Below are 11,784 nucleotides of genomic sequence, written 5' to 3'. Positions count from 1 at the left end.
GTGTCCAACACTTAGAGTTGGAATTCTAAGTGTTCCCTTGGAATTTTTCTGAAGGAGCTTTCAACTTCCCAAAGTCTCTGGAACAACACCCTGAACGATAATGTTAAAAAACTCACAGGAAAGGGCCTCAAATGTATTCATTCATACCGTAGTCACTCATGAATAAGAAAGCAGGCAAGCTTAGCTTTCACATGTTATGGGGGAGGGACAGAGGGGAGGAGAAAAAGGAAAGTGCTTATGGGTGGCGGAAGGAGGAGGAGACTTTTTAAAGAGCAATCGGGCTGGAGCCATTTCAGAAGTAAGGAGAGTCTTCATTTTATCAACCTTGACCTTTCTGAGCATGGAGAGCACAAACAAGGAGGTAAGTACAATCTGAATGGGTTTGCTTCTGTCTTTGTGAAATCATTGTCGGGCACACTTAACCTCTCTTTTGAGGAGAAAAGAAGGTGCCTTAAGAATTGAAATTCTAAGAGTTCCCTTAGAATTCACTCACTTCTTTTTGAGGAGAAAAGAGAGTGCCTTGAATCTTACATTAAGAATTTCCTTCTCTTGTTAAAAAAGAGACTCCTGGGATATGATCGTTGCCTGGTAAATTGGATGAGATCCTTTAGTTTCCCTTCTATAGACACAGGTTCGAAACCAAATGGATCCGCATTCATTGTTTCCCTGAGTCATTAGGGCCAAGGAATAATCAGAAACCAGACCTACAGAGGAGCACTGCAGATAGCAATTAAAGTTGGAGAGGCTGTGGGGCTTGTCTAGAAAAATTGAGCTACTCTGCCAGAGAAACTTGAGCATTCTCCAGATCTCTTTCCCAGAACCAGGTCATTTTTGCCCTCCCGATTTTAATTAAGACTTTTGTAAGGGGGTAATTTTCTGACGGTCCAGTGGTTAAGACTCAGCATCCTCCTTGGGGCCAGGGTTTGATCCTTGGTTGGGGAACTAAGATCCCACTAGCCTCTTGGTGTGGCCAAAAAAAACCCTTTTGTGTAGCCCCAAAGTTAGTAATTTCTGTAAGGGCTGCGCAGCTGCGAGATTTGAGTATGAATGTAAACCTACTATAGAGATGTAAATGTGCCATACAAATGTGAATTTGTCCCATACTTCCATCTTGGAGGTGACAGGATTTAGATTTGGGAACAAAACTGGGATTTTTAGTAATGATTTGTGGTTTAATTTCTATCTTAAATGCTTACCAGTGTGCCCTTAGTTATGTAACCTCTGAGCCTCAACTTCTGCGTCTGAAAATTGAAAGAAAGAAAAGGAGTGTTGTCCTGTGGAACAATACCTGATGGAAGGTATAGACTCAACAGATGTTAGTTTCTTTGTATCAAACAGTTTTATCCCTACTGTTCTCTTGTTTCTTTTGAATTACCCAGTATTTCTTACAACAAAAGGGAAAGGAATTCTACCCTCATAATCAAATGGAGTAACAGGTATGGATCAAATCACACAAGCAAATATAAACCTACATCCATCAAGTGGTAGGAATGAATCCATTGATTTGTATTGCTCTATAAAGAAAAGGTTATTAGATGAACTTAACACTTAAAGTGAGCTTCTGAAAGAGGATTAAAGTTTAAGGATATGAATATAAGGGATGGTGGTGTGTGTAGAGTTGAGTGATATCCCTTCCAGCAAAGTAAATAGGTTGGAAAGGAGTTTTGTGACAGTAACTTGGAGCAATAGTACAGGAGAGGTTTATCTGGTAGAGGTCAAGGAGGGGAATAGGAAAAAAAAAACCTTCCAGGTGAGGGAGAATGGATATGAGATCTTAGTGTTTTCTCCAAAGCAGAGGCTAGTTTCTTCTATGTCTTTTGTTTTATCTTTTCTTTCATTTTTGGGGGAGGGAGCTGTGCTGATTGGCTTGCAGAATCTTAGTTCCCCCATTCCCCAACCAGGGATTGAACTTGGACCCTTGGCAGTGAAAGCACAGAGTCCTAACCACTGGACAGCCATGGAATTCCCCTTCTCTCATACTTTCAAATCGACCTTCCATTTCCCCATCGTTGCTTCCCTTTCTTATAAAGAAACCCCAAGTATTAAGATGATGTCCAGAAGGGATTCCACATTGCCAGCACAGTTCAATGATTGTCTTGGTACCTTGGACGTGAGGTATCTGAAGTCAGGCAGTGGATGCAGTGGGTCGGACCCCAAAACAATGACTGGCTGGTTCCTCTGTCCCCAGAACAACTCCACAGAGAAATCTGAAGAACATGTGAGTTGCAAACTTACATCAGTAGAAGCTGAAGAGGGACAGGGAACTTCTGGTGAAGCAGAGATAGCAAAAAACTCAGCACAGGGGACCAAAAGAAAAAGAGATACAAAAAATAGCACAGGTAAGAGAGCTACAGTTCCTCAAATCGTGTTTCCTTGGGTTTGAGAAGACTAAGGGATTTCTCTGGAAAAAGTAGGAAAGAAATTTTCATCCTGTATTCTGTAAATCCTACACTTTGAAGCCTCGCTTAAGCCTCATCTCCTGGTTCTGAGCATTGTTTCTGCTACTCTGCTGCTGGGAGATAAGGAGCTCAATGTGTGGTGATCTGAGTGCAGATGGGTATAAATTTGAAATCCCACCCTTGAAGCTTCACTTTATGCTAACTTGGGTCAAGGTCAGGGTGGACGGTCAGTTGTAATTCACTTAGCATAATTAGGTAAACAACCTACACTTCGTGTCACTATAGTTGTGACTGTTCTGGAGGTGTGTCCTTTGAATCCTTCTTGAATGGTAAGAGTATGTGAGGTGCATTAGGAAACCGGAGTGCTGCCCTGGCTGGGGTGGGCTGCAAGAGTTATGGGTGCTAGTAGTTGTGTAGCATTGCTGAGTGGTTTATTTTGTCTTGTGGTGAGAGGGCAAGGTAAAACTGAGTATTTATGACCTCAGTTCTAAAACTTCTATTATTCCCTCGGGAATTGGAAGTGCTGTAGGTCAACCTCTAGAGAAGTGCAGTCTCTAGGTCAGCCTCTTCAGAGTCTGTGGCTTATTGCTCTCACAAAAGAGCAAGTGTGTGCAAGTAGTGGGGAGTTTGAGGAAGTAAGAAAACTGAGGGATTCAGAAATATCGTCAGTCTTAGGTTTGAGGTTCTGTCCCTTGGAGTTTGCGGCTTTCCTGGTGGCTCAGTGGTAAAGAATCTGCCCGCCAATGCAGGAGATGAGGGTTTGATCCCTGGGTCAGGAAGATCCCCTGGAGAAGGAAATGGCAACCCACTCCAGTATTCTTGCCTGGGAAATCCCATGGACAGAGGAGCCTGGTGAGCTATAGCCCATGGGGCCGCGAAGAGTCAGATGTGACTGCACACGCACACCCTTGGAGGTTAGGTAGTCTTTGGGAGTCGTTGAATTGTACAGTGGGGATTGACTACTGAGAACTAAAAGTGATTGTACTTTTGACATTTTAAAGGTCTACATTAAAGTTAATTATTGCTCATTCTATCCCGTTCTCCTTCAGCTTGCGGTCCAGGAGACGCATCACAACGTTGTGACCGTGTGAAACCTCCGAAGACACGGACGCAGATCCCCATCCCCCCTCTGCCTTCTGTCCTGCCGCCCATCAACCTGGTCCACAGGGACGTCATTCGTGCTTGGTGCCAGCAGTTAAAACTGAGCACCAAAGGCCCAGTGAGAGTCCAGAGTGGGAATGAGGCCCTTGGGAGGAAGACCATGAACCTTAGTCCGATTATTAACTCACTCTTCTCTTGTCTTAGAAACTAGATGGATATAAACGACTCTGTGAATATGCTTACCCTCATCAAAAAGTGAGTAATTTGTAGGGAATGTGGCTCAATAGAAGGTTTCGTTCTCATCCTAATTACTTATTTTAGCATCAAAAGGTGAGTAGAAGAACAGCCTTTCATCTTTTAAACCCTCTTTGTAGAACATTCCTGCCACAGCACAGGAGGCCAGGATCCTGTCACTATCAAAAAGGATAAAGATAGAAAAGGGGGAACTACCACTGGAATGCTCTGTTGAGAGAACGTCTTCTGAAGGGGCTGCTCCTCCTGCACAGGGGCCACCTGCCCTTGAGGGAGTTGTATCAACTTCTGCCCCCGACTCAGAAGCTGTGTTTGCCGCCTGGAGCAGAATGACAGCCAGGGCCGTAAAGACGGAGTCAGTACGATCACAAGAGACTTGTGGTGAGCTCATTATTAAAATATATATACACATATATATTTCTTTGTGGTTGCACTGGGTCTTCATTGCTCAATGTGGGCTTTCTCTAGTTGCACTGAGCGGGCTTCTCATTGCAGAGCCTTCTCTTGTGGAGCACGGGCTCCTAGGCGAGCCAGCTTCAGCAGTTACAGCACTTGGACTCAGTATTTGTGGCACCCAGGCTTACCGGAATGTAAAATCTTCCCATACCATGGATACAACCCATGTCCCCTGAATTGGCAGGCGGGCTCCTATCCACGGTGCCACCAGGGAAGTCCCAATTAGCTCATTTTAATAACAGGTTCTGGTTCAGGTGGGAAAAGAAGCTTAATTGATATTAACCACTGACTAACTTCAGAATATTATCAATATCACCTGAAGCCATGGTGATTCCTAAGTCCCAGCCACAGATTTTTCTGATTCAGGTCTTGGTAGAGCCTGGGAATTTATATTTCCAACAATTTCCCAGGCACTGCTAATCTGGGGACCACACTTTGAGAGACACTGTTTTAAATTAATGAAGTAATCAGAAGAAGACAGCATTCTGGCTTAATTTTCCCCCCTTCTTTAAAGAATTACAAAAGTAAAGGCAGGCTCTAAAATCAACTGCCTGAACTAAAGCCCTGTATCTCCTATCATCTGTTAAGTAAGTGACATTAACAGTTATTTAATCTAGTTCCCAGGTTGCTCTGGGTAACATAGGTTAATAATAATATACCTATTTCATGATGTTTTTGTAAGAGTTACAGGAGATAAAATTCAGTTCAGTTCAGTCGCTCAGTCGTGTCTGACTCTTTTTGACCCCATGGACTGCAGCATTCCAGGCCTCCCTGACCATCACCAACTCCCGGAGTTCACTCAAACTCATGCCTATTGAGTCGGTGATGCCAGTCAACCGTCTCACCCTCTGTCGGCCCTTCTCCTGTCTTCAGTCTTTCCCAACATCAGGGTTTTTTCAAATGAGTCAGCTCTTAGCATCAGGTGGCCAAAGTATTGGAGTTCAGCCTCAACATCTGTCCTTCCAATGAACACCCAGGACTGATTTCCCTTAGGATAGACTGGTTGGATCTCCTTGCAGTCCAGGGGACTCTCAGGAGTCTTCTCCAACACCACAGTTCAAAAGCATCAATTCTTTGGCACTCTGCTTTCTTTTTAGTCCAACTCTCACATCCATACCTGACCACTGGAAAAACCATAACCTTGACTAGACGGATCTTTGTTGGCAAAGTAATGTCTCTGCTTTTTAATATGCTGTCTAGGTTGGTCATAACTTTCCTTCCAAGGAATAAGCATCTTTTAATTTCATGGCTGCAATCACCATCTGCAGTGATTTTGGAGCCCCAAAAGTAAAGTCTGCCACTCTTCCCACTGTTTCCCCATCTATTTGCCATGAAGTGATGGGACTGGATGCCATGATCTTAGTTTTCTGAATGTTGAGCTTTAAGCCAACTTTTTTACTCTCCTCTTTCACTTTCGTCAAGAGGCTCTTTTATCAAGGAGATAAAATTAAGGAAGACCATGTACTGGTTAGCCATTACAATGTCTGTTGAGACCCTTGTCCCCTGGTGACCTCCCTTGCTCCTCAGGAGCAAAGCCTGGGACCATATCCTGCCCACTGTCTTTTGCACACAGTGGAGTGTTATTCCAGGACTTTGCTTCAGATGTGTAAGATACCCCTCTCCATTAAACCATTGATGTCGCTAAAAAATTTTAAAAAAAAATTTTTTTTTTGAAGATATGAGACCCCTGAACTGATGGCCTTCCCAGACCTAATCTGGCTTAATGTTTCTGTTGAAGGAAACCAGAATGAATGCTCTTTGCCATAAAAATTGAGCTGAAGGCAATTAAGCAGCAGTGAACTCCGGGAGTTGGTGATGGACAGGGAGGCCTGGCGTGCTGTGATTCATGGGGTCGCGGAGAGTCGGACACGACTGAGTGACTGAACTGAACTGACTCACTGGAAAAGACTCTGATGCTGGGAGTGATTGGGGGTGGGAGGAGACAGGGACGACAGAGAATGAGATGGCTGGATGGCATCGCCGACTCGATGGACATGAATTTGAGTGAACTCCGGGAGTTGGTGATGGACAGGGAGGCCTGGCGTGCTGTGATTCACGGGGTCGCAAAGAGTCGGACATGACTGAGCGACTGAACTGAACTGAACTGAAACCCAGAAAAGGCTCTCCTTTTCTAGCCTAAAGGCAGGATATCTATGTTCTTTTTGCTGGAGACAGATTTATCCATACTTCATCCATTAGTTTCCTCTCAAATGGAGCCTAAAACTGCTTCCCTTTGTCCTGTCATTTCTTTACAAATGTATTGTTCTTTGTCGGAAGATGTTGTATAAGATGAAATATTCTAAGCTGCCATTTTGAGCTAGTTTTTGCTTTCTTCCCCTGAATTGTGTGTGCTGCATGAATTCATCAACTGTTTTTCCCTTGTTAATGTATTTGTTAGAATCCCAGATGGGCAGAGGTAAGGTTTGACCCCACCCCCACCCCGGAACACACTGTCAACCTACCCACTTGCCTCTACATATCCAACTGTATTGTTCGTTTCTTTTCAAAAAATTTAACAGGAGCTGTTTTTACATTATTTTCTAAAAGGAATAGAGTGGAATAAGTAGGTGTCCAGTGTTGGTATCTGAGAGCTGGCACTTGAGAAAGACAGTTGAATCAAAGGCCATGGTGCAGACTCAGACATTAGGACTGGGTCTTGCTGTGCTCATACTTGCCTCTCTATTCCTTCCCCAGAGGTCCGGTGGTGCGTGGTCCACGGGAGAAGTCTCCCAGCTAACACAGAAGGCTGGGTTCGTTTACAGTTTCATGCTGGACAGGCCTGGGTGCCTGGAAAACGAAGGAGGGTGTCTGCATTCTTCCTGATACCTTCTGCTGATTTTCCACCACCACACCTGGAGGACAATATGCTATGCCCTGAGTGTGTACACAGGTAATTACCTGGTACTTTTCTACACACTGAATGTGGGCATCCGGTTTTTAGTTGGAGGGAGAAAGGAAATACATATTTATCTTAATTAGCCCTGCATTTTAAGCAGAAGTTGTCAGTAAAGAGTTTCACAAAAATTCTCACTAGGAAAGTATATTCCTTGGAAAAAGAACATTTTTATGTCAAGGCTTAATGCATCTACCTGGAGACCCATAACTTTGAGGCAGCAACCACTGCATAATTACTGTATCCCAGGCATATGCACTACACAGAAATAATGACTAGCAAAAAAATCCTTCCTTTAAGTGGCCTACAGTATAATGGGGATAACTGCTAGGTAAACCACTGCATCACCATGTGATGACTGTGAGCAAACAGGAAGTTTCTTAATTTAAAGGAAGAATTATCTAGATGTAAAGGAGGGTGTAAGATCATTTTTCAGTATAGGGACCAAGGCGAAGGTTGTGAAAGGACTTAGGATAAAGAAATTGCCAGTAGTGACAGAATGGCGTGGAAAATAAGCTTCAGACCATCCCTGGGTGATGGGCCACTGAAAAGTTTTAAGCAAGTAAATAAACTGAGGCTTACACTGCCGAGGAGGGTAGGCTACAAGCTCTATTAGAAAAATCATGTGGGATAATTCAATTTCTCATGTTTAAAGGGCCTGGCACCTTCTATAGGTGCCAAAGAAGTAATCTGGCTACTAGATAATTATTTGGTAATTGTACTTAAACACTAACAAGAGCTGCATTGGGGCTGAAGATGGCTTCAAGGAACAGCAGTGTCATAGCAAATGAAGCTGAAGAAGATATAGATAACCTAATAGATTGGAGAAGATTGAAAGCAGTAGAGAATGTAGATGATTTGGTGTGGGTTGAATAAGGGGAGGAGAGAAGTAGAGGCTGCAATCGGAGGCAATTTCTGAAAGGCACAAAGCGGGAGTAGCAGGATGCTCAGCGGGAACTGTCATGTTTTCTGTTGAAGAGGGCTAAGTGTGCTTCTGGGCTTAGCTTAGGAGAGGGGCCTATGGAGGAGGAGGATGGAAAGAGATCCATCCTTCTGGATAGAGGGGCTGGTTCAGCCCAGACTTGGTTCCCAGGGATCCACCTCCTTACCCCACAGTTGTGCAGGAAACCATTCTGGGCTTCATCCCAAGTTCTCTGTTGGCCTGCTGGGGGCCCTCATTTGGTATCATCATGACTGAAGGCCAGAGGTCTAGGGCAGTTGGGAAATTGAAGCCTCAGTTGGTGGGGGGAAGAGTCTCCAGCTAGACTCTCCCCATCCACAGCCAGAAGTGCCAGCCTTCAGGCCCTGGCACAATACCATGTCCCACAGGAGGAAGTATGAGTGTGTACTCATCTTTTCCCATTTTGGCTATCCTGTTTCCTGCCACAATCTTTTGTCAAGCAAGTTGAATACAATGGAGGTCACTTTGGGTAGCCTTTTAGTAACATTCTTGGGCCACTGGTCAAATGGTTTAAGTTCCCTGTGGGGCCTCTCCTGCCCATGAGCTGCACAGGACAAGAACATATTAGAGAATAATATAACTTGAATATTGTCATTCCTTGATGACATGGCCACATGCTTTCCACACATGGTCCTAAAGTTTACGGGAGATTTTATTGGGATTTTGGGGTGGGTTTCTTGGTTCTTTTCAAGAATGCAACTTGATATTTCCTCTCAATTCTAAAAACATTTCATTTACTTTATAGGAATAAAGTATTAACAAAAAGCCTGCAGTGAGATCATATTACCAGTAAAAGGGTACAGCTATGATTATAATTAATGATAGAGAAGTGACTACAATCAACTTCATGGTGACTTTAGACAGCTGAACTCTGGGCCGCTCCACTCTCTCCATGCTTCCTGCTTCCAGGGTGCACAGCCTGCTTACAAGGTTACATGAAAGAAAGCCTGTGAACTGATGGGAAACAGAAACAGAAGTGACTGTCTCTCCAAAGATGCCCAGCCCTAAGGGAGCAGAGGATAAAGGAGATGGGGACATTTTAAAAATACTGAGTCACTGAATGGAATTAATTTGCTTGAAAATGCCTCAAGTAAATTTCTACATTGGACAAGATGGATCTTATAGGCAACAGTTGAAATTTGGTCATGTATACCTTAACCAGATATTCAACCTTATCATCACCAGGCATGGTACAAGCAGAAATGTGTTTCCTGACGTGATACAATGTATCACTGACAATATTCTTGCCCCAAAGAGTCTGTTCACAGGGAAGCAATCAGTCCTGAGTATGACTCTTGTCTCAGCATAATTAGGTGAGCTTACCTTCATCTGGGTGCCAGTTACTTAGATGCATCCATCCATATGTAAATATTCACAACTTATGCACTTAAGACGTCTGTATTTTATGTATATGTGAGTTATATATAATTTTTTAAGTGTTCTGGATTGAATGATACATTATAGTGCCTCTAGTAAAAAGGCAACTAGAAAATTTTAAGCTTAAAACTTTTATTTTAAAATATAATACTCTAAGGCTGGAGCAGGAGTGAGGTTGGGCCAGGGCTGAGGCAGCCAAGGCCCCTCCTTCCCAGATCAGTGGATCCTGCCCAGAGTACGGCTGGCTGCTGTTGCCGGCGAGGGGGGCGGAGTATGACTGAGCGGTACAGTGCTGAGACAAAGCTGTCTCCAGTTACAAAGCAGGGATCACAGCAAACACACCCGCCACAGAAGCACTATGGCATTACTTCTCCCTTCCACTTTGCAGCCCCCAAGGAGACAACTGCCTACTTACACAGAAACTAGTGGAGACTCTGAAGCCCTTTGAGGTTTGTGAAGAGAAAGAGGAACTTCAGTGCAGGATTTTGATTTGGGGAAAATTAACCTGGTAAAAGCGACTGAACTGAACTGAACCTGGTAAAAGACTGGATACAAGAAATCAGTGAGACTGGATACGAATCGGTGAAAGCAAGAATCTTCCACAATCTGTAATTGAACATGCTGATGGGAAAATATTGACATCCGGATCTTACAGATTAGGAGTATATACAAAAAATGCCAATATTGACACATTGTGTGTTACACCAAGACATGTTGATTGAAGTGACTTTTTCACCTCATTCTATGATAAGTTGAAATTACAGGGAGAAGTAAAAGATTTAAGAGCTGTTGAAGAGGCATTTGTACCAGTTATCAAACTGATGGGATAGAGATTGATATTTTGTTTGCAAGATTAACACTGCAGACTATTCCAGGAAACTTGGACTTAAAACATGACAGTCTGCTTAAAAATTTAGATATGTATAAGAAGTCTTAAAGGGTTTTGATTTTGTTGCAAATCAATTAAATAGTTTTACAAGATGTTTTACATCTAGTATCAAACATTGACAACTTCAGGTTAACCCTGAGGGCTATCAAACTGTGGGCCAAATGCCACAACATCTACTCCAGTATATTAGGTTTCCTCAGTGGTATCTCCTGGGATATGCTTATAGCAGGAACTTGCCAGCTTTGCCCAAATGCAATAGCATCAACTCTTGTACATAAATTTTTCTTGGTATTTTTTAAATGATATGTGTTTAGACTATATTAAAATAAAGTTGATTATAGACACTGAAAAATAAAATACTCCATTGTGTATGTGAAATGATCCTTCTGAAATATGTTGGATCATGACAATGCTCAAAACCCACTTTTGGATCCTGTTGATTCAGAGGGAAAACCAAAGTCCTTGTAATGACTTCCAAGGCCTTCACAAAGTGCCTTATACCTCATGCCCCCTTTTCCATAATACTTATCTCCTCTAATTTATAATTTGTTTGTCTTCCCAAACAGTATAAAAAGATTAGTCAATTTTGTTTGCATGTGGGTATCACAACAACCTCCAATAAATGTTTATTCAATGAATGATGAATGAAAAGGTTTGAAGTGAATTAGGAAAGGAGACAGATTGCAACTTACTTGGAAATCTATATTTTAAAAGAAACCTCTGCCCTGTCTATATTCTTTTGGAAAGTAATTGCTGTGAGTTACCTCTTGGACAGGAAAATCTCTGTTGTGTTGACACCCAGTGTTCTTCCTCCTTAACTCTTTTCATCACCTGCAATCTATCTACCCAAAGTGAAAAATAACACTTCTCTTTATTCAACTAATGCATAGGGTGGGAGTAGTCATTGCCTGAAAGGGGCAAAGAGAGACTTCTTTGGTGATGAAAGTATTTTCTGTCTTGACTAGGGAGTTGACTACCATTTATCAATACTTATCAAATAGGACACTTAAGATCTGTGTATTTTACTGTAAATTTTACCTCAAAGAAAAAGGGTTTGGCGATCAGAGAGAAAATGGTGTCTGTCCCATGTCTGTACTCCTAGAATTTGTATACTGGAACCTCAGTATATATTATATAATATATTAAGGAGGTCCTCTTTTTTCTTATGATGGATGACAAAGAGGAGGACGTGAGGGGGATTTATCACACTGGGGAGGGTTATATAACAGGCTCAGAGACTGGGCAGGATTTTCTCTGTCTCAGGACTCGTTAGCTGTAATGAAAATGAATGTCAGAACTTCCTTCTGCTCTTCCAAAGCCCTGATTAAATCTTACCTCATTGGTAATATTCTTTGATATATTCTGATTCTCAAAACTACTAAAATTATCTTTTTTTTAAAAAATCTATACTGGATTGAAACTCACTTAATCCTTATTGTTAAGAAACAAGAGGGAC

At 42.5% G+C, this 11,784-nt stretch overlaps 1 protein-coding gene and 1 pseudogene across 2 annotated transcripts; both read left to right on the top strand.

Annotated features, from left to right (window-relative positions):
- Window positions 1-340: 340 nt before the first annotated feature.
- On the top strand, window positions 341-8,838 carry DPPA4 (developmental pluripotency associated 4). Of its 2 annotated transcripts, XM_055418263.2 has the most exons (7): window positions 341-361; window positions 2,189-2,339; window positions 3,449-3,618; window positions 3,705-3,755; window positions 3,875-4,133; window positions 6,903-7,098; window positions 8,808-8,838. In XM_055418263.2, exons 1-7 carry the CDS (start codon window positions 341-343, stop codon window positions 8,836-8,838), a joined length of 879 nt encoding a protein of 292 aa, XP_055274238.1. The 2 variants fall into 2 exon arrangements, with proteins under 2 accessions (XP_055274238.1, XP_088696174.1); XM_088840048.1 differs by lacking the exon at window positions 341-361 and having other exon boundaries at window positions 1,958-2,339.
- An 874-nt stretch (window positions 8,839-9,712) lies between these two features.
- On the top strand, window positions 9,713-10,652 carry LOC129551454 (poly(A) polymerase alpha pseudogene; annotated as a pseudogene).
- The last annotated feature ends 1,132 nt before the right edge of the window (window positions 10,653-11,784 follow it).

Source organism: Moschus berezovskii, chromosome 1 (assembly GCF_049115385.1).
Source record: "Moschus berezovskii isolate FMDL1 chromosome 1, NW_MosBer_1.0, whole genome shotgun sequence".
NCBI lineage: Eukaryota > Metazoa > Chordata > Mammalia > Artiodactyla > Moschidae > Moschus > Moschus berezovskii.
Note: the sequence above shows the minus strand (reverse complement) of the source record. Positions and strands in the feature narration are given on the sequence as shown.

Coding starts and splice junctions, on each gene's coding strand:
- DPPA4 (XM_088840048.1), top strand. CDS start 1,958: ATGGAATTCCCCTTCTCTCATACTTTCAAATCGACCTTCCATTTCCCC. Junction 2,340..3,448: donor AGATACAAAAAATAGCACAG/GTAAGAGAGCTA, acceptor GTTCTCCTTCAG/CTTGCGGTCCAGGAGACGCA. Junction 3,619..3,704: donor AACTGAGCACCAAAGGCCCA/GTGAGAGTCCAG, acceptor CTCTTGTCTTAG/AAACTAGATGGATATAAACG.